The sequence below is a fragment of the Sceloporus occidentalis genome, unplaced genomic scaffold (assembly GCF_023333645.1).
Source record: "Sceloporus occidentalis isolate IW3139 unplaced genomic scaffold, rSceOcc1.0.p SCAF_3, whole genome shotgun sequence".
Lineage (NCBI taxonomy): Eukaryota > Metazoa > Chordata > Lepidosauria > Squamata > Phrynosomatidae > Sceloporus > Sceloporus occidentalis.
In genome coordinates, this window is record NW_028316983.1 from 225626044 (window position 1) to 225648013 (window position 21970).

The 21970-nt window shown below is 41.4% G+C and overlaps 1 protein-coding gene across 1 annotated transcript in view; it reads right to left on the reverse strand.

Annotated features, from left to right (window-relative positions):
- Window positions 1–13874, reverse strand: part of LOC149317574 (eukaryotic translation initiation factor 3 subunit E) — a 29430-nt gene extending 15556 nt beyond the window's left edge. Inside the window, exons 1-5 of the mRNA XM_089517836.1 lie at window positions 13756–13874; window positions 8079–8193; window positions 7361–7478; window positions 5036–5078; window positions 2419–2523 (exon numbers count right to left, since the gene is read on the reverse strand). Coding sequence (XP_089373962.1) covers window positions 2419–2523; window positions 5036–5078; window positions 7361–7478; window positions 8079–8193; window positions 13756–13845 — 471 coding nt within the window. The 5' untranslated portion in view covers window positions 13846–13874. The remainder of the gene's footprint in view (window positions 1–2418; window positions 2524–5035; window positions 5079–7360; window positions 7479–8078; window positions 8194–13755) is intronic.
- Window positions 13875–21970: the final 8096 nt, after the last annotated feature.

Below are 21970 nucleotides of genomic sequence, written 5' to 3' on the forward strand. Positions count from 1 at the left end.
CAGTGAGCTTTAGCTGAAACAAGGATGAATTACACCAAGTCATTCTAAAAGTAAATTCTATTCTCAGACCAACTGTAATGGTTCTTTTGCAGCTTGTGCTTCCCAACAGCCCATTTAAAAATAATTTGCTCAGAGCAAGGAAATCTCACAAGTTACTACCAGTGCATAGTTACATAGTATTTTACAATCTGGACAGCACACTTAAACATTACTCAAGTTCTAAGACATTAAAAAGGGCACAGAGGAAACAAAGAAAAAGACTGAACACTGAGCATTGCTAGTTCTACAAGTAATTCTACAACCTTATCATCCTGGATTTTTTACAAGCTTTTGAAACATGAATAACTAGTAATGTTAGCTGTCACTTTATCTTGCATGCTGCTTCAGTCTGAATGAAGAAAAAACTTTGATATACCACTTAACATTACAAATAGAGGTCTACATTCAACATAATATGAGCAGAGGAAAATGCTGTACTAGTAGAGTTTCACTGTTTTTCCCCAGTTGCACGTTTGTTCTTGTAGTCCCTCAGCATTACAACTGAAAACTGCATTGATTCCACTCCTTACATGCAGTCCACAACCAAGTACCTGTGATTGCTACATTATTTCCACTAATGGAATGACAGTGTCGGATGATGGCCACAGAGATAAGTTAACATTTTTGAAAACATCTGAAATAATTCTGTTAATATGCTTCAAAAACTTTAAAGATGCTAAAAGTAAGCATATTTAAGTACCTAGTCGAAAAAATACTATTTTTCTTGCCTTCAGAGCATAGACATTCAAGGTGGCAAAACCAACACTTGCTATTTTGGCTTAGTTCCCTACAACTTCTGTTGGCACTGCACAGTAACCCACTTTCAGGAAAGTCTATGCTAGAGTAGTTTCAATATCTGGACTTCCCCCAAGTATGAGTTTTCATTGCTTAACAAAATAAAATGTTCACTCAGCCAGCCATAATAAGTTTACTGTGCTATGACTGCAACAAAATACATCTTCTCTCTCAAAAAGTATTCCTCCCCTACACCACACACATTAGCAAGCAACATGAATAATCCACTCTTCATGCTGTTGTAGTACATGACCAACAGTTGCATTTGCAAGATCTTGACAAAAGCAAGAAGGCAGAGCCGCTTAGAGTTTTGGGGGGTGGGTGGGGGAACAGGTTGCTTTTTGTACAAGCTATTTTCCAATAAATGATTACTCTAAATCCTTAACAGTCTATAAAGATCTGACAACGTTCTCATGAGCAGCTGTTCAGCATTGGGTGTAAGTTCATGTGTCTTTGAGCTGCCTGTAGACTATGGCAATCCAATGAATTTCATAGGGTTTTCTTAGACAAGAAATACAGAGCTGGTTTCCACCTATTAATTTTGTTCTGTTTGTCTGTATCTCAGCAAGTTGCAAATTAGTTCTTTAGGAACTAATATTCGAAGTCTTCTTTATATATTTATACATAGGTCATTTTCTCAGTTAAAGACCATCTCTTGACAAGTGCTACTATTAACATAGCAATAAAACTAACTAAATGAACAAGTATATTTTTAAGTAAAGCATTAAGCCACATCCATAAAAATTGCTAAGTACATAAAAAACCATCTTCAATTCAATACCCTTTCTATCCTTTTAAACAAGATGGTATGTTCTATTGTTCTAAATGTATGAAGAAAATCAATAGGTGGCCTGCCCTAGGAAGGATATTGCAAAGACAGGACACCGCCATCACTGATACAATTAAGTATTTTCTATCAAAAGTCACATTTTATGCATGCAGCTGGTCCTTCAGGAGGGCACACACCAACACATCTACAAGTAAAACATGGTATAATGAGCATCTGCAACTCCTCTCTCTCTCTCTCTCTCTCTCTCTCTCTCTCTCTCTCTCTCTCTCCTGGACTGGTGTAACTAGCAATTTGGTGGCCAATTCAACATCTATAGCTACAACACTTCAATTTTGGCCAAAGTAAACACAAACATCCACCCAGTGTATATATAAAAGAGAAATGGTAATAACATATCCACCCAGAAGTTGAACAGCAACATAAATACTATGGTGAGATATGCTGTAGTATAGTCCAATACCATCTGGAAGGGAACATGATTCCCACCTCTGATGAACCATCAACCTAGAGGTCAACTTTGTTTATCTTTATGGAGGCACATGATTTCAATCCATGTGTGCTGGATGTGTCAGGCTTCCAATTTGTTCAAGAGTTAAACAAAAAGGATCAAACAGCCTGTCATGATGATTTGGCAGACAAGCATAAAATCTTACCATCACATGTGTGATTGAAAATACCCTCTTAGAAATGTGTCCTTTCTGTTAATAATTTTCTCTCAAAATCAACAGCAAATCTCTATGTAATGTGGAGACTATAAACATTTAAATTCATGATCATTAAAAAAATACACTTACCAATACTCTAAACAAGTACAGGTATTCTGCTGCTCCTGGATAGTTGCCACATTCATACTGGATTTTTGCATATCTGTAGAGTGTATCTAGATATTCCTGCCTAAACTGAAAAACAAATCAGGACAAATAGCATCAATAAAAAGTTTTAGCTGATTCATTTAAAGGAGGGGTACTCTGTCAAGAGCTTCAGGAGTTTTCTATCATGGGCTGCATGTGACAGTGGGAAGCATGAATACTGGTGCTTAACAGGGCAGAGCTAAAAGTAGGTAGGCACACTGTTTTCTCTTTCTACCATACTCTTCTCTAGTCTACTTAATTTTCTCATTCCCATTTCCACTTCCATACTGAGCAGGATACTGAAAAGAAGGAAATCACTCTTGTAGAGATTAATTACCCACAATGGGCTTGTAAAATTAGGGCCTAGTTGCCTATCCTGGTTTTATGTCTGGTCTAAACACACAGCAGCAGAACTGGCAACACAATGGACTGAAAACAGAGACTCATCTTCCCAAAGTAATAAAACAAGTATAAAGCCCACAGAGCACAAAACAGGCTAGGCTAAAACCTCCTCCTTGATATATGGTCAGCTCTCCATATCCATGGATTCGTCATCCACACAATCAACCATCCATGGTTTGATAATCTTAAATATATAAACACAGTCCAAGAAGTAAATCTTGATTTTGTCATTTTATGTAAGGGGCGCCATTTTACTTTGTCACTGTATTTAATGGGACTTCAGCACCCCAGATTTTGGTATCCATGAGGATGGGGGTGGAGGGGTTCTGTATACTGGCCCAATGTACACTGTTCATTGCTGTTTTGTTTTCCCTGACAGAAAATCTTTTATATGGAGGCATTAAAAAAGTGAACACCTTAGCTACAGTCATAAAAATACAGCAGAGTGCTATAGCAGACTGCAGTTTATCTTAGACCACTGAGGTATTACCCACAATTCAAGCACATTTACTTACAAGGATGGGTTGAGAAACCTATGGCCCTCTAGACATTGTTGTCCTCTATTAGCCCTCACCAGCAAACCAGCTGTAATCCTAAAATATCAGGAGGGCTTTATAAAAGGGAAAATCAGCTGCTGTCAAAGCCTGAGATGTAAGTCTGCTCATCATTAGTAAGGTAACTGGCTACATTGACAACCAGAAACCATCCCCAGGCCACAAGTGTCAACTCTAGAGTTCCAATTTTATCTTTTAAAACATCCAACAGATATATTAGTTTACTGTGACTGAATTAAATCTTGTGAGCTCCAAACATAGAGATATGAGGGTCTGAGGAAAATAATAGAGAGCAAGTTCATTCTGCCATCTTTTGTATATACAGGGGGGCTTTATTACCTGCTATAACACACTACTGAAGATTGCCAAAATACTCAGTGTACGTGTTATATCTAAATATGTTGCAAATCTAAATGTTACAACTGTAACTCTAAATGACAGTTCAACCAGATAATAATACAGTGTGCCCCTGCTTTATGTGGGGGACCCTTTCCAGACTCCCCCATGTAAAGCAAATTCTGCGAATGCCCGAGCTCGATTTAAATGAATGGTGCTCGTGTATGTGGTGGTGTGCACGCGCCATGCGTGCGCACCCCATTACTCCCAATGGGACACACCGCCTCTTCCTCCCCGCACGGAATTCAACGTATGCTGAAAGCTGCATATGACGCGGGTGCACTGTAGTCATTTTGTTTATTACAAAACCTACAGCTTCTGTTGTCTTTTCTTAAGCCATTAAGTGGACACGTCTCCCTCTTTAGTGTAAGATATATCCACACTTTTGCTTGTAGAAACTAAGACAGAGTTTAGGTTTATGATTATTTTCTAAATAAGCACTATAGGAAGCTAGGGCTTTGTTTGTTTTGGCTTTAATTTTGTTTTGAGGGAACAAAGGAAGCAGGCTAAGGTGAAGAGAGGCAAGCAAGAGGAAAAAAGAGAAAAGCATAGAGCTCTCTTCCCAACATCAGTATATAGGGGAGGCAATGCATTAGACTGGGAATATATGAGGAATTTTAGTTCAAATTGATTGGTGGAAAGCCTACCTAAAGAAGGGCATAGGAGGACAAAACCAATTCAACACAGAATATCCTCTGTACACCAGTGGCAAACCTGCCTGGAGTGTCATCCAGTGTGGGGGATCAGGGTTTCTGGGGAGCAGGGCTTCCAGGAGAAGGGCCAAAAGGGCATTCCCCCCATTTTGCTCTTGCGGCGCTTAGAAGGGCATTGCAGTAGTGAAGTGGGGGCCATGCTCGCCCCCCTCCCCACTCCTGTGGGGACATGGCTGCATAGGACATGGAAGGCAGCTGCCCACCTCCCCCACCGGGGTATACTACTCCACTGGGTGACACCCCATCTGTGGTGTAATCTGGTGTGGTCTGTACCAAAACACTGCCCTTAGAGAAAGCAGCTGTATTTCTTAAGCAATTCACTTTAGACAGTAGAATAGTATACATTATAAAAAATGAACAAAATTAATTGCAAAAATTATCTGTTTCACTAAGCGAAGCTCATTTGATCATCTTAATATTTTTTCATTCCATGTTTGATAGGCTTCATTTAAAAACACAAAATATTGCACTCAATATTACAGATATAATACCTACACCATGCTTGTCTGCTAAGTAGTCAAACAGCATCCGACCATCCCTGAAACAAAGAAAAGTTAACTGTGATGCTATAAATCACTATAGATTTGTGAAATTAGAGAAAAATACATTTGTCTACTGACTGCTAATTTGTTCAAGTTTATAGATATCATATATTAAAACAGATTAGTTTTGATGCAAAAGCAGTTGACACTTGACTAAAGGATTTTTATATGCAGTTGGCTCTACGTACAATGTCAAGTTGCCCAATACTTATGTATACAATGGTCAGAGTCACACTAAATTTGCTCTGATGGTAGTAAACAGAAGCTCGCTTCCTTTTCTCTAATCCAACTATCAATTAATTTAAAGATGTTCAACTAGTTTAACAAGATTCAAGTGTGTGTGGTACTGTGGTTTGACTGGGAGATTAAGGTTCAAATTCTGCTCAGCCACAAACCCACTGGGTTACATTGGACAAGTCACACTCTGCCTCAGAAGAAGGCAATGGCAAACCTCTTCTGATCAAATTTTGCCAAGAAAGCCCTGAGATACATTTGACCATAAATTAGAAAGAACCTGAAGCAACACAAAGGCAAAACAAAAACAGGATTTTCAAATTACAACAGAGTGTACTGGCACACACACACACACACACACACACTAAGTTGGAATCCATAACTGCAGGGATAACATCTACAACACATTTGGAAACATATTCATAAAACAAAAATAGCAAGTGATGTTTGCAACCATTATGTAAACATCCAAGACGGCCATCACTTTAATATGAAGATTCACCAGCAGCTTGTTAGGTATTCCTAATAAGATTATCTACAGTAATTTGAAAGAATAAAAAGGGCAGGATGCGCCTTTTAAGAAATATGAACAATTGCAAGCAATTAATATTTCAAATCAGAACCAATTTAAAAAAACAAACCTTTTTAGAAATCTTTAAGATCAATTTTTCCATCAGAAAAGTCTAAGTTATAAGCATGATATAGTAAGATATAAGCAAGATGCAGAATTGTTAGTTGCATAATTGGTACCACCATAAGGAATTACAGTGGCCCCTCTGTTTTCACGGGGGATCCATTCCAGACCCCCCTCCCCTGCAAAAATGGAAATGTGCCAACATTCAAGCCCTAGTGGCTTGAATAGTGGCACCCTCCTCCAGGCACCTGCGGGCGCGCTCCCCATTTTAAGTCCCTTCATTTGTCCCTCGCGAGTAAGTGAGGAACACGGATTCAAAGTCAGCACAAATGGAGGGACAACTATAGACATGTTAGTTCCTAATTAAAAATACCATGGCAGAACACTCTGTAAGAAATCAGAATACCAAATCACAGCTTATATTCTTACAAGGCAAACTATTAAAGGAAATGTTTCTGGAAGTTTAACTGCGACAAATACAGTATAGCCCTCTTATCGTGGGCAAAACCCACAAACTATAAAGGCCATATTTTTTCAGTATACAAAATTAAGTGCCCCCTATACATTCATAACCCAAATTTTTCCTTAAAATTTAGTGTCCATTTCAAAAGTTTCAAAGTTGCTACAAAACTAAGACCAGGGGACTATAAAGGGAGTGAAAGCTGCAACCGTGGTGCTTCACCACATGCTACGTTGCAGATAAACATCAAGCCATTTTTAACCTTTTTTACCCCGTCTTTATTAAAAGTGAAAGGGGGAGGTAGTGTCTCTGAACTCCCAGAAAATATGCCTCTGAACACATAGTAATAATAATAAATTTATTTATATCCCACCTCTCTACAAAAAGCAATTGGGGCAGGATATAAATAAATTTATAAATAGTTCTTGTGTTCAAGCATTTGAACACATATGAACATATGAACAAACATGCTATGTATTCAAGCATTTTCTACAGCATGTGATAGGATTAGGTGGAATGTTTAGAGCCAATTCTTCCTTTGTGCCCTGATTTTTCTATGCGGCATACACTTCAGTTGCTGTCAAAACTATAACAGCTAGACAAATTCAGCTTTCACTGTTTGCAAGCTTCTTTCAATTAAGTTTCACAAGCTGAACAGAAGCTGCAGGATATTAACATACATAAAAGCAGTGCTACTGCTATCTCAATTTCTAAGAGAGAATTAAAATCTCCTAGTAACTGAGGCTGCAACCCAATGCATATTTACATACAAGTCTAACATGGACTGAAGAGGACCTAGTTTTGAATACAGCTGTACATGATTGTACTGAAATTATTTAATTAGAAGATTAAACACAGAACATTCTCAAATTCGTGTGAAGTAACAACTCTGCAAACAACTGCTATCATTTATTTGGAAAATGCATGGAAGCACTAGCTAATAAGATCACCTTGTAGACTGCATTTGCCGTGTAGTTTCTGGGTCTTCAAACATCTTGACAATTGGATCAGTTTCTGCCTTAAGCTGTTCTAGCTGTGCTACAACTGTGGTTCTCTTCTCACGCAAAGCTGGGAACAGAAATAAAACGCAGGATAAACCATTTTCATACTAATTCTTTGTAATGTTTACACACTACTAGATAAAGGCTTGACAAGTGGGGGAACAGCGGGGATAAGGAATTATCGTCCTTTCTTGTGCTCCCACCTTAGCCTCTCTTTCTTAAATGAGAAAGGTGCAGGCAAGGCCTATTTTAAAAATCCTGCCTTTCTCCAAATCAGAAAAAGAGACATATGCACCTGCTCCCTCCCATTTCTTGTTACACACAGAGACCTTCTACTGGCAAGGGAGCAAAACCCATCTTCTGCCCCTCTTGTCCCAGTGTCTGGATTACAAACCAGTTTTTATGCCTCAGTATTTAGGCTGCAAGTGTTCAACTGGAACAGGCAAGTAAACCAATGTTGTCTGCATTGGTGCATAGAAACAAACGCATGGAAATGAGCGAGATTGGAAATGAAATTGGGAAAAATGAATGAACACATTCATTATAAAGTGAAGACTCCTGACCTGGTCAACATTAAATTCAGTTAATATTTATTTTATTTATTGTATTCTTTCAAAAGCATGAAGGCAGACCATGTCACATTTCTGTTTATGGGCAGATAACTTACCATGAGGAATATCATCAGAATACAGGTTTTTGTAGATATCCATAGCAAAGTCCACCATCTTGGTGTCACTAAGGAGATCCAGTTTCCCCTGAAGCAGTTCTTTTTCATTGTATATCTGAAGAAAAATAATAACTGTTTGGCAGACTTTCTATTGTAATAGCAAGTTTAATTAAGAATCTTGGTTTGGGGCAGTTCACAATATGAGTATCAATTCACAATATGAGTATAAAACGAAGAACAGCATTGTGATAAACGGCACCTTGCCAATTGTCAAAAGACACCTTGGCAAAACTCTATTATTATAAAGCTCATATCCCTTTAAGATAACAAGAGGGACCAATTTTAACCAGCTTCCATGGTCATATTTCTAGTGGCATAAGAATTTAAGAGATCTGAGAAAGCCAGAAAAGTGGTTTCATCCAGAATAGGGCTCTTCTCCTCCTCCCCCCCAAAAAAGTCAGTTTATTTCTTTTTCAATTCAACATAGAGTTTTGAACACTTAATAAATACTGACTCATACAATTTCAAGAACACAAGAAGTCAGTAGCCTCTGAACAAAAGACACAGAAAGCAACCAATTACATTTAGAATAACAGAACCAGAGCTGGAAGAGACCACAAGGGCCATCCAGTCCAACCTCCTGCCATGCAGGAACTCACAATCAAAGCACTCCCAGCAGATGGCCATCCAGCCTTTGTTTAAAGACCTCCAAAGAAGGAGACTCCACCGTTCTCCAAGGGAGTGTCTGGGTGAAATGGTCAGAGAGATTGCAGACATTCAAAATAAGCCAAGGACTAGTGCACACTTTCACTAATTTAACTGTTACACAAAGGACACTACCATTCCAACAAATCAGATCTTGCTGCATTTTTAGCAAATCAATATTATAATAATATTATTAAAAAGGTTGCCAGCATCTGCTATTTGCACATGATATAGGCCATCTAAAATAGTATCCTGCTTTTGCCTTATGCTTCATGTGTTCAGATCATTTTATAAATGTTTTGTTGCAATGCCTACAAACCCCCAAGTAAGATAGGTTATTGTACTGATCGAATACTGTAGGGGAGCTGAAGCACTGAAAGATGAGTTTACGTAAGACCATCTAGTGAGTTCAACGGAGGCGATATTCATACTGGAAAATTACTAAATTTTTATTCAGTTTTCTGTCAAAAGGCACAGCAATTATCAACTGTGTTAACTATAGCGATCTTTCCCAGGAATACGCCAGCCTATTTCAATGTGATAGCATAACAGAGGGCCAGCATGACATAGTGGTTTGAGTGTTGGACTACAACTCTGGAGAACAGAGTTTGATTCCTGGCTCACCCACGAAACCCACTGAGTGATCTGGGGCAAGTCACAAGCTCTCAGCCTCAGGAAAGGCAATGGTAAACTCCTCTATAGAAATCTTCCAAAAAAACCCTGTGACAAGTTCGCCTTAGAGTCACCGTAAGTCGGAAACAATTTGAATGCATTAAACGACCAATCACAAAAAGTAGCTAATAAAGCTGTCTGTAGACTAGAACCACAAGTTCACATTTCATTAGTTGTCAAAACCCATTATCACTACTGTACACATGAACATTAGAGAACTGCAAACAGAGACTCGTCCAACACATTGAAAACCTTCCAATTCTCTCTTTTAGAAACTTAAAAAAGGAGGTATCATAATCAATTTTTATAACATGATCAGTGCACATGGCACACTTTACAAATAAAAGAAAAACAAAACAGCAATGGTGTATAATAATAATAATAATAATAATAATAAAAAATAGACGCACATACACAAGGGAAGGAAGGAGGAATAAAAACACAAAACTACACAACAGAATTGTAAAACAAATTATCCAGGCAGAAATACAATGCAACACCATATAAAGCAAACCAACAAATACACAGATATAGCTGTGTTAGTCTGCAATATTTATAAGCAAAGGGGTCTTGTAGCATCTTTGAGATTAGGTAAAAGACTTGGTCTTCCATCTGAGAAGCAGAGCAAGGGTGAATCTACACTGCAGAAAATATGCAGTTTGACACCACTTTAACTGCCATGGCTCCATCCTACAGAATCCTGGGATTTGTAGTTTTGTCAGGCACCAGCACTCTTAGACAGAGATGGCTAAGTATCTCACAAAACTACAAATCCCAGGATTCCATAGGATGGATCTACACCACTTAAAGTGGTGTCAAGGTGCATTATTTCTATAGTGTAGATGCACCCTAAATCTAGGAAAGCTATAATCTCTTTCACTCAATCTCAAAGGTGCTACAAGATCCCTTTGTGACAAATACATGTAACCAAAACATACAAGGTGACAAAATGCTAACAAACTAAAGTTCCAAAAGCTTTTTTAAAAATGAGCAAGTTCTTTCCATTCTTCTAGGAAGTATTTTTATTGCCCTCCTCTGAGGATGAGAGAGTGTGGCTTTCCTAAGGAAATGTCACCTTTGACGAAAGCAGAACTGAATCTGATTGACAGCAAAGGAGCCTTCATTTTAAACCGGTACTGCAAATGTGAACTTATGCTTCTGGGATTGCCTTCTCCATATATGATTTAACCACATGAAACAATGTACAGTGGGCCCTAGGTATCCAATGGGGTTAGGTTCCAGGATACCCAACGTGGATACCAAAATACGTGGATCCTAAAGTACCATTAAATACAATGGGTAGTGAAATGGTATTCCCTGTATAAAACAGCAAAATCAAGGTTTCTCGTTTTTAAAAGTTTAGATCATTTTGGAATATTTTAAACCCATGGATGAATGAATCTGTGGATATGGAGGGCCGTTTGTACATGTAAACACATTTAGGCTGTGCATATGATATTGTAATTTAAAGGCATGACTTTGGGTTTGGCATGGTAGGAGGTCAACAGGGGGATGACACCACGAGTTATTGTACCAGGTGATGCCACTGACATTGTCCAATGAATGTTTGCTATAGGAGTAATTACTTATTTATCTATTCACTTATCCCACCTTTCTCCCAACACCAGAGCCAAGGCAGTGTATGGGAGGAGGAGGTGGTCAATGAGGGGGGCACACCATTAGTTACCACAACAAGTGACACCAACTTTAGTGACTCCATTGGGACTTACCATACAACCTCTGAAAATGCCCTTCCCCTGGGCATCTATCAGGGATGCTTTGATTAAGATTTCCTGCATGGCAGGGGGTTGGATTGGATGACCCTTGCTGTCTATTCCAACTCTATGGTTCTATGATTCTATTCATGGTGAGTGGGCAGGATCAGAGAAGTGTCTCACTCTATGGATTCCAAACTTTGGTCCTTCAGATGTTTTGGACTTCCACTCCCAGAATTCCTGATTGTTGGCCAAGATGACTTAGAGGCTTCTGGGAGATGAAGTCCAAAACACCTAGAGGAATGAAGTTTGGGAATCACTCTCTGTAGCCAGATGAGGAATGATTACATTAGCCAGGTTACCTTCAGGTCTCAGCACTGCTGCAACCATTTCAAGTTTCTGATCCTGCCCATGAGGCTCAGTGTTGCCATGTAGAAGGGCTTCAGAGGTTTACAGTAGTAAGTCAAAGAGGGTGTTGTGAGAAGACGATGGGTGTAACAACTCCACGGTGCCCCAAAAAGGACACATGCAGACAAATGGAAATTTTAATTATAAGCCATTAAATGGAGCCAACATAGGATAGTGGTTTGAGCACTGGACTATGACTCTGGAGACCAGGGTTCGAATCTCCATGTGGCCATGGGTGACATTGAGCAAATCATGCTCTCTCAACCTCAGAGGGGGGCAACGGCAAGCTCCCTCTTAAGAAACTTGGCAAGAAAACCCCATGAACGCCTTAGGGTTCGACTTGAAAGCACACAACAACAACAGGGCTACCTGTGGGTATATTCTATAGAGTATTGTTTTTGTTTAAACCCAGGCTACCACTGGCTGTGAGAGCCAGCTTGGCATAGTGGTTTGAGCGCTGGACTATGATTCTTGAGACAGGGTTCGATTCCTTGCTAAGCCTTGTAAATCCACTGGGTGAGCTTAGGAAAGCCACACTCTCTCATCCTCAGAGGAGGGCAACAGCAACCCCCCTCAGAGGAAACTTGCCCAGAAAACCCCATGACAGGTTTGCCTTAGTGTTGCCATAAATTGGAAACAACTTGAAGGCACACAACAACAAGAAAGACGGTGTGGCCATCTGCAGGCCAGATTGAGGGACCCCAGGGAGGGTGGATTTGATACCCGGGACTAATGTTCTTCATCCCTGTCCTGAAGGGTAGCCCAAACCGTTTAGGAAGAGATAGTTAGACAACAACAACATAAGCCCTTAGACAGGATGCCAGCCTCTTACAGGTAAATAGGGGCAGATAATGTAAACCCACTATGATCTAGGATGGGGGAAGGAGGTCAATGGTGGTGGTGGGGGGTGACACCATGAATTACCTCACTGGGTGATGCCACTGGAAGCTCTTAAATATAAACATTAGTGTGTGTGTGTGTGTGTGAGAGAGAGAGAGAGAATGAGAGAGAGAGAGAGAGAGAGAGAGGTGCAGTGGTTTGAGTGTTGGGCCATGACTCTGGAGAGCAGGGTTCGAATCCCTTCTCACCATGTAAACCCACTAGGTGACTTTGGACAAGTCACACTCTCTCAGCCTCAGAGAATAGCAATGGTAAAATCTTTTTGAAGAATCTTGCCAAGAAAACCCCATGACAGGGTCACCATAAGTGGGAAAAGACTTGCAGGCATACAACAAATGTATGTGTGTGTATATATACAGAGAGAGAGGTGTGTGTATGTATGTGTATATATATATATATATATATGTGTGTGTGTGTGTGTACAGCCTCCCTCCCTTAGAACCCACATCCCTCGCTTATGTGCAAGGGACAAACCGAGGGAGAATGAATGTGGAGTGAGCCTGCGGCGCATGCTTGCACACCTATATTCAAGCCAATGGGGCAAAACTCCATTTTCATGACAGGGGCCGGAACGTATGTGTGTATGTATATACGGCACAGTGATTAAATGCCTGCGCTGCAGCCACTCACTCACAAAGCACAAGGATATGAGTTCAATACCAGCCAGGGGCTCCAGGGTCAATTCAGTGTGGCATCTTTCTGAGGTGGCTAAAATGAATGCCCAGCTTGTTGGGGGCAATTAACTTACACATTGTAAGCCGCTTTGGTAGTGCTTACATGCAGTGATAAGCGGTATAGAAATGTACTTGCTATTGCGCACGAGAGAGAGAGTGTGCATATATTTACAGGATAATTCAAATAGAATGATGCAAAACCAAATATGAAGAGCTCTGCTTTTGCATTCTCTCTCTCTCCACAGACACACATGGAATTCACACCGTGTCAATCTATAAAGTCAGCATCTGGCTAGGTCTTGTAGCCCCTTTCAGACCCGCTGAAAAAAAAGAAGTTGGCAGCCTCTGCGATGCATCTGAGGAAGTGGGCTGAAGGCATGCTGCCACTTTCTTTCTTTCAGGGAGTCTCAAAGGGGCTACAAGATCGATCTCTCTCTCTCTCTCAACCTGGGTTTGTACAGCTTGGCTCTCGGGCATTTCGGGGCCATGAGGCGGCGGAGGGAGGCGCCTCTCTCCTTCCCTTTCCCCGGCCAAACCCACTCGGGAACCAGCGAGGCAGCCCCGGCCGGAGCCTCCAGTCCTCCCCGGGCGGCGCTCTCTCACCTCTTTGACGGAGAGGAACTCGAGGAGCGGGAAGACCAAGTGCCGGTCCAAGAAGCGGGCGATGCGGGTGGTCAGGTCGTACTCCGCCATTTTGGACTCCGCCAGGCCCAGAGAGAGAGAGAAGGCCACGCCCACTTCCGTCACTCCAGGGAGCCCCGAGTGCGCATGTGCGGGCGGGCCAACCGCCACAACCTCCTCTTGAAGCAGTAAGCCCTCTGCGCATGCGCGCGGGACGAAGCCCAATTCCTCTCTCTTTTTTTCCCCTCCCCTTCCACTGATCATTTTTCTCCTGCTTTCCCAGCAACCCCGCCCACAGGCCTGTAAGCCCCGCCTCTCGCAGAGAGTCACGCAGCGCGAGCGTGTGACTGATGGCTGGGACGCGCATGCGCAGTGCTCTTGTTTCTCCCCTCAGTCCTTACGGTGCTTCTCAACCTTTGGGTCTCTAGATTTTTTTGGACTTCAATTCCCAGAAGTCTCAGTCAGTGTGCTCGTTGTTGAGGAACTCTGGGAGTTGTAGTCTCCAAAAATATATAGAGGACAAAAGGTTGGGAACCACTGTTTAAAAGGAGAACTGGGTTTCATTGAGATTAGGATCTACCAGTGGCTCTTGGTCAGGATGACACTATATCAGCTCCCATATCAGAGGCAGAACTGGCCAATTACATCTTTTTCTGGGGAATGTGGGGTGCACTTGCACCCATGTTCTGGTGTTTCTTTCCCTCACAGAACTGGCCATTAGTGAACAGAATGCTGCAGAAGAGCATGATTCTTCTTAATGTTCTTTTGGCAGGACATCAGAGCTTGCAGAATTTACCTTCTTGGACTAAAGCTGCAACATTTTAAGATATTTTATGCATGAAGAGTATGCTTTTACAGAATACACAAGCAATATAACCACCATTCCCTTCTCCTTTTGTGTCGTGTCTTTTTTAGATTATAAGACCGAGGGCAAGGAACCGTCTAATCAAAAATAATAATAATTGTAAGCCGCTCTGATAGCCTTTAAGGCTGAATAAACGAAAAGAAAAATGAACAATGCACGAAATGAAGGCACATGAGAAAACAAAGCCTGAATCGTTGAGAGTGAGGTGGAAGCTGCCATAAGAGAGATATTGCAGAAGAAGAAGAATTCACCAGGAACAGATGATATTCCAATAGAGTGAGACCCTAGTGATTCTAGCCAACATGCCAACAAATATGGAAAACAAACTGTTGCCAATGGACAGGAAACAATCAATATGCATCCCAATTCAGGAAAAAAAGAAGAGACAAAAGATGGCAGCAACTATAGGACTGTAGCATTAATATCCCCGGCAAGCAAAATTATGCTCACCATTCTGAACCAATCATATATGGAGAAGGCAATCCCAGAAGCACAAGTGGGGTTCAGAATTGTTCCAACATAAAGAGAACAAAAATAATGACCATGGAGGATCTATACACATTCAAACTAGATAATAAAGAATAAAAATAGTTAAAGTTTCCCCATGCCTTGAATCAAACATTGATCAGAATGGGGACTGTCAAGAAATAAGAAGAAAACTCGGAATGGAAAGGGCAGCCACGAAGGAATTAGACAAGATCCGAAAGGGTAAAGATATACAACTGAGCACTACAATTAGAATTGCCCAAGCCATCGTATTACTCATCACCATGTATGGATGTGAGAACTGGACAGTGAAGAAAGCCAGCTGAAAGGAAACTTGCTGAGGATACTGTGGACAGCCAAAAAGACCAACAAATGGCTCCTTGAACAGTTTAAGCCTGAACTCTCCTTGGAAACCAAGATGATCAAGTTGAGGCTGCTATACTTTGGCTACATCGTGAGAAGACATGACTCACTAGAAAAGATGATAATGCTGGGGAAGGTGGAAGGCAGTAAAAAGAGAGGAAGACCACACACCAGATGGGTAGACTCAAGGGAGGCCATGGGCCTGAATTTATAAGCAGAGCAGTGGAGGACAGGGGAGGTTGGAGGTGTCTCATATACAGGGTCGCCATGAGTTGGGGCCAATTTTCTGGCCCCAATCCAGCCTTTTATTTTTCATTAGGAACCTGGAGGGGACTGATGGCCCACACTTTGTTCACTGTCCCCCACCATGAAGCCTCATACATTAACACAGTTCTTCATGTAACACTGGCTCATGAACCTGCTGACATCAACATTGTCTGCGTGCGTCCTGGCATGGGGGAAGAGACAGCAAAGCCTTTCTGAACCCATTGATGTTCCCCCAAATCCTAGCAAACCCACCTGCACAAAAAAAGAACCCCTGAAAAATCACTTGTATAAGTTGTATCAAAATGCTTCCAGTAGTATATAAAAGGCTAATGGGAGGGAGCACTCTTGAACCCCCCCCCCCCAAAAAAAAACTCAATAAAGCTTATAAAGGCAACCAGGAGTGATGTGATGATACTTCTGGTCACTTAAAATGGTAGGCATGACTTTGTAGCTTGGCTCTTGGAAATTCTAGAGGTGGCCAGAATGGAGAGATGTAGCCCTTCAGACTCTGGATCATTCCCAACACAGATCTATGGCCCTCCTCTGAATAATTACTCTGAGACAGGGACTGTAAAGCCTTGGAAGATGGTAATAAAAAAGAGGGCTGTGCTATTTTAATTCCTGTCTATGGAATTTTCTTTCCAGGGATGCCAACCTGGCTCCAGCGTTAGATTTTCTTTACCAAATGGAGACATTTCATTACTCCCAGGTATTTGATGATAAATAATTGGCCAATTTTTAAATTGGTTTTCAGGCACTTTATTATCCCTACAATGTTTTCTTGGAGCAGGACTGTTTTATGTTATATATTGTTTTTAGGTTTCATGTGTTTTATTTGTAAGACACCTTTAGAGAAAGGTGTCCAAGAAATATAATAAATAATAGCAAACTATTATAATTTGGTCACATATCATAGATATGCATTACTTTTGTATGCTTACAAAACAAATGTTTGCAAGTCTGCTCAGCAGCAGTCCTCATTTGGGCCAAAGTAAGACTCATCTGTAATAATATATCCAGTTCAAGAAGGATATTGAAAATCTGGAACATGTCCAGAGGAAGGCCACTAAGATGGTAAAATGTTTGAAAACCATAGCCTGTGAAGAACAGCTAAGGGAGGTGCATACGTTTAGCCTGCAAAAGAGAAGATGGAGAAGTTATATGATAGTTGTCTTTACCATCTGAAGGGATGCCATGTGGAAGATGAAACAAGCCTATTTTCTTCTGCCCCAGGATGTGTACCACTAGATTCAAATCACATGAAAAGAGATTCCACCTAAACATTAGGAAGAACTTACTGACTGTAAGAACTGCTCAGCAGTGGAATAGACTGTCTCAGAGTTTAATGGACCTTCCTTCTTTGGAGGTTTTTTTTAAACTTAGGCACTTTACAGACCACCCGTTTGGGGCGGCCTGTACGCGCTCCTTTCCCCAACGGATCGGGGCCTCAGCTGCCACAGTGGCAGCCTTTGAGGCCCCGATCCACCGCTTTCCAGGCCGCAGGGAAGCGGCAAAAGGTCACTTCCCCGCGGCCTGGAAAGGGGTGTCCTTGGGGCTTCGTGCCCCAAGGACACCCGATGGCGGCGGGGACGCGGAGAAAGGGGCCGCTCGGCCCCTTTCTCATTTGTGTCGCTGGAGCCCCAGGCGCCCTTGCGCAGTGCGAGGACGTCACTTCCGCGCCACCCCGTTTGGAGGTGGTGCGGTGGTGACGTCCCCATGGCGGCGCTCGTGTGCATAGGGTGCCGCCATTTTGTACGGACCCAGTCTGTACTAGGGTTAGGGGTGTCAGGAAGTGACGCCCCTTCCTAACCCTAGTACGTCCTGGGGACGTACTATAGGTGCGTATGTAACGCGCCTTAGCCAACTAGCAGGAGTGCTTTAAATGTGGATTCTTGTATGGCAATGGGTTGGACTGGATGATTCTTGTGGTACTTTCCAACTATGATTCTATGATATGTCTTAAGAACGAAGGTTTAGGCAGGTTCTGATCTTTTCCCAGCTTGAGCCAAACACCTTTCTTTGGCCAAACTACACAATCATATTTGGTTTTGACACCTCAGGATTAGCATTCCCAATGAGAAAGGAAATAATTAACGTTTCTGTGGCTTCAGGAGTTCTCCCCGAGCAATGGATCTTCTCAATGTTTCCCAAACTCAGCAAGTTTTCTTTCTGAATGGGACTGGAAGTATAGAAAAGCTTAAATCCATGACCTCCATTGGCTTCTCCAACGTAGAAGCCTGCATATAGAATGTGAATAGGACTCTATGCGTTTATTATTACAGAATGTTTTCATTACATAGACTGCCACCAAAGTAGACTTTAATTTCCATGAGACAAAGATCCTTGTGTCTCTTTCAAGGGAATATGAAAATGGCTTGAAAGGAAGGTAATTAACTATACCATTCAGTATGCAGCTTTTTTTTTTAAAGTAGACTTCACAAAAGGGAAAGAATAATTTACGGGTGGGTGATCTGATTTTTGTACTGTGCAGAACATTTTTGTTTGACCTCAGCAGCCAAGGCTTACCTTTTATATCTGAGAGCTGCCCCTTGCTGCAGTGTTACCTTAGAGAGTAACTACTGAGTAATTCACTGTTATCAGCCCTTAAAGTGAATTAGCCTGAAATAAATAGACTGCAAAAATCATGGGAGTTAGCTTTTCCACAAATAAATAAATAAAGTAGGCAATATGCTTCAAGGCAGGTTGTGTATTGTATTCCCCTCCATGGCGGGGTTTGGGAAATGTTCTCATGGAAGGATATGCAGGAAAGAAATATGCATGAGGAAATTTGCCATCTCTGTGAATTTTCCATGGAGATTGCCTGAATAGAACAGTTCACTCCAGCAATGTCCCACTGCCAAGACTGTTCAGAGAAATCCAGAGTGTTAACCAGTCTCTCTGTAAAAAGCCACAGGAATTAATCCAAGTTAGTAGACAACACAAGTATTACGTCTACCCAATATTCAAAGAACTTGAAGTATATTTGGATACATTTCTCAGAATCCCCCAACTTACAACAAAGGATATTATCACATGAGGGAAATTGGGGAAAATTGAAAAGTCAATGTAGTGTGATCCCGGATGCAATCGTGTGGATTCACGTTATTGCGTGAGAGGTTATCACATGTAATCAAAGTCAATGCTAGGTCAGTTCGAAGGTGTAAATTCGGGGAAATACAGAATTTACAAATCCTGTTCCACTTCAAAGTTGCGTTCAATTCGAATTTGGCAGGTATGGAACGTATGTCCCAGTCACCCTTGGATTGCCTTCTAATCAGATTACAATTCCCAAACTCCTTTGCTGGCTGCAATTTTTCCCTCCCTCCCTCTGGGTGTGGGGGGCTTTTCTCTCCTCTTAGAGGCTGTTCTGCAGCTGTTTTTGGGATGAAGCAGCCCTCCCCACAGAGACACATACACACTGCCTCCTTCCCTCCTCCTCTCAGCCCTTTCTGTCTCTTTCCCTTTGCAAAACTCATCCTCTCCAACTGGAGGGAAAGGACTGGCCAGGGATCTCTCTTTCTCTCTCGCAACCTTGTTGCAGGGTTTTCTTGGCAGGTTTATTCAGATGGGTTTTGCTGTTGCCATTTTCTGAGGAGGCTGAGAGAGTGTGACTTGCACCAGGTCACCCAGTGGTATTCGATCCCTGCCTTCTAGACATAGTCCAATGCTCAAACCAAGTACAAGGTTACTTTGGACTGGTTTTGAGTTGGTAAATTGCCTAAATAATGTGAAATAAGGGGTAATGAATGCACAAATAAAGTGAATTGCATAAATAATGTGAAATAAAGGGTAATGAATGAACAAATAACGCGAATTGCCTAAATCACATGAAATAAGTGGTAATGAATGAACAAATAACGTGAAACAAGGCAAAACCACAGAAACAGAGGCAAGCCCCTCCGGAAGTGTAAAAAGATCACAATCTAATTCTGCCCTCACTCCGCATGTGCAGGGATGCTAATTTGAATTCTAGACTACAAAGGCTACGTACTCATATGATAATTTCTTTTGCATTCGCACTACTTTGGCTTTGGGATGGGTGCTACAGTATGTTCTTATGTGGTGTGATAACCATCCACATATTTGTGTTCATTTCCAAATTGGCCCCACTTTCTTTCAAAATTGAGAGACATTCATCCCATGTGATAACGTCCAAAGTAACTTCCCAAGCTATGGCTCAATGACAGATTGCTTTTTAATAGGGCTGTTGTATTTCATTGTTGTTCTTAATGATAAACTCGGATGCAGTTGCATCATCTTTACTCTTTTATGGTTGCCACCATATGCCATGACTGTGAATTTCATCAATAACACAACAATAACACACAACGATCATGCTTAGTCTAAATAACACTAGGTAAAGCACTAGGATGCCAAGCAGCTACTGGTTGGCAGCAGTAGTGGTGGGTGACATTCATGAAGGATCTTTCAGAGACAACAGCACTGACACCATAGATAACGCATGTTACTAGTGTGCAGAGGGAGGCAATGCTAAACCCCCTTGCTACAACCTCTCACCAAGAAAACCCCATGTTGAGGCAATCCAAAATGAAACAAGAGGTAGGAATAGGACACAAAATGATAAAAATGCAGAGCAGAGGGCAGTTACAAAAAGGGATGTGACCAAGAGCACAATGTACTCAACCAAAACAGAAGACTTCTCATTTCTTTGCAGTAGTCTCAAAAAACCTAATGCTTGCACTTTGTTGCACCTCTCCATATCTTTCTTTTGTGTATGTACTCAAGCCTCTTCCTTCCTACCTACCTGTTGAGGTCACCTCCCCTTCTTCATGAAGTTAGTTTCCCTTCTGAGAGGGAGCAGCCATGGGGCACCAACCCCAACAGTGGTTCCTAGTTTACCCCCACACATGAGAACCAGCCTTTAAGGGCTCATGTAATCAGGTGTAGGTAAACTTCTGTTGTTGATCTTCAAATCCAAGATGGATTTCTTGAGACAATAAATTCTTCTAAGTTCCTCTTTTTACCTTACAGTAGCATCACGAGTAGTTACTCCGGTTTCTATCACATGCTCATATTTCACTTGCCTTGTGGAACTCTGCTTAATGTAGATGCCAACTAGTCCTATAAGAACTTCTGGTCTCATTTGATTTTGGAATCTAAGCAAGCTCAGGCTCTGGATTCTGGAATCCTCTGTTGTCTCTGCCCCTTAAACCCCTTACATTCTCTACCAATTTTGAGGACATTTTTGGGGGTGAAAAACTGTAAAGATCACTAAAAACCACTGCTAATGGAGGCACTGAGAAGCAGAAAAGTACATTAGAACAACCCCCAACTCCCACAAATAGCACCTTGATAAAACCTGGCAGTACAAATTAAAACCTTTTCCAGTTTCATTTTCAACAGAAAGCAGAAATGGGATGGTGTGGGCCACTGTGGAAATAAAAATGGCCTCTATACCCGTTATAGTTGCTCACTTTTGCCCTGGAGACTAACTGCAAGTGAGAGTTAACAGTATCGGTCTGGACCGAGCAGTAATCTGGCTCAGTATAAAGGCAGCTTCCTATGTTCAGATCTGTCTGCATTTCTTATTTCTGTATTTGAGGTTGATTGTGTCTTTTTGACAAAATTAGGACTCAAAGTGGCCTACAAGAAGATGAAAAGTAGGTCCACAAGAGGGTATTTTACTGAAACACAGTGAAACAAATTTAACAATAAAACATAACAGCTAAAGATCAATCTAAAGATATATAGAAATAAAAAAGTATGGCACTCACCTTTTACACACCCCTTCCTAAATAGCCAGCCTGCCTATTTACATTAAAAGGTATTTGCTTGCCAGCAGAAGGACAACAAAGGGTCCAGCCCAGTCTTTCTTCCATTCCCTGTATACCCTACACTTCCATTTAATCTTCAATATAGTTTTGTAAGATGAGGCTGACAGTGTCCCAGGTCTACCGTGTGAGCACCATGAAAACTGGGAACAGATAGATAAACCTCACCAATCGAAATCCAACATCCGTAACCACTAACCACATTGGCTCTCCCTTTCTCCAAGGGCATAGACACATTTGATCTGCTAAGGATAACTTAGAAAGTGCCTGTTGACACTGTAATTTAATTTTACTTGCTGCTTGAGCAATTTTGGCTTATATCCAGAAACCTTTTCCAAATAAAAGTAAAGGCACAAAAAGCACAGGATGTTATTGCCCACCTAGAAACATAGCCAGTTTGTCAAACTCCCTTACATTTTATTGC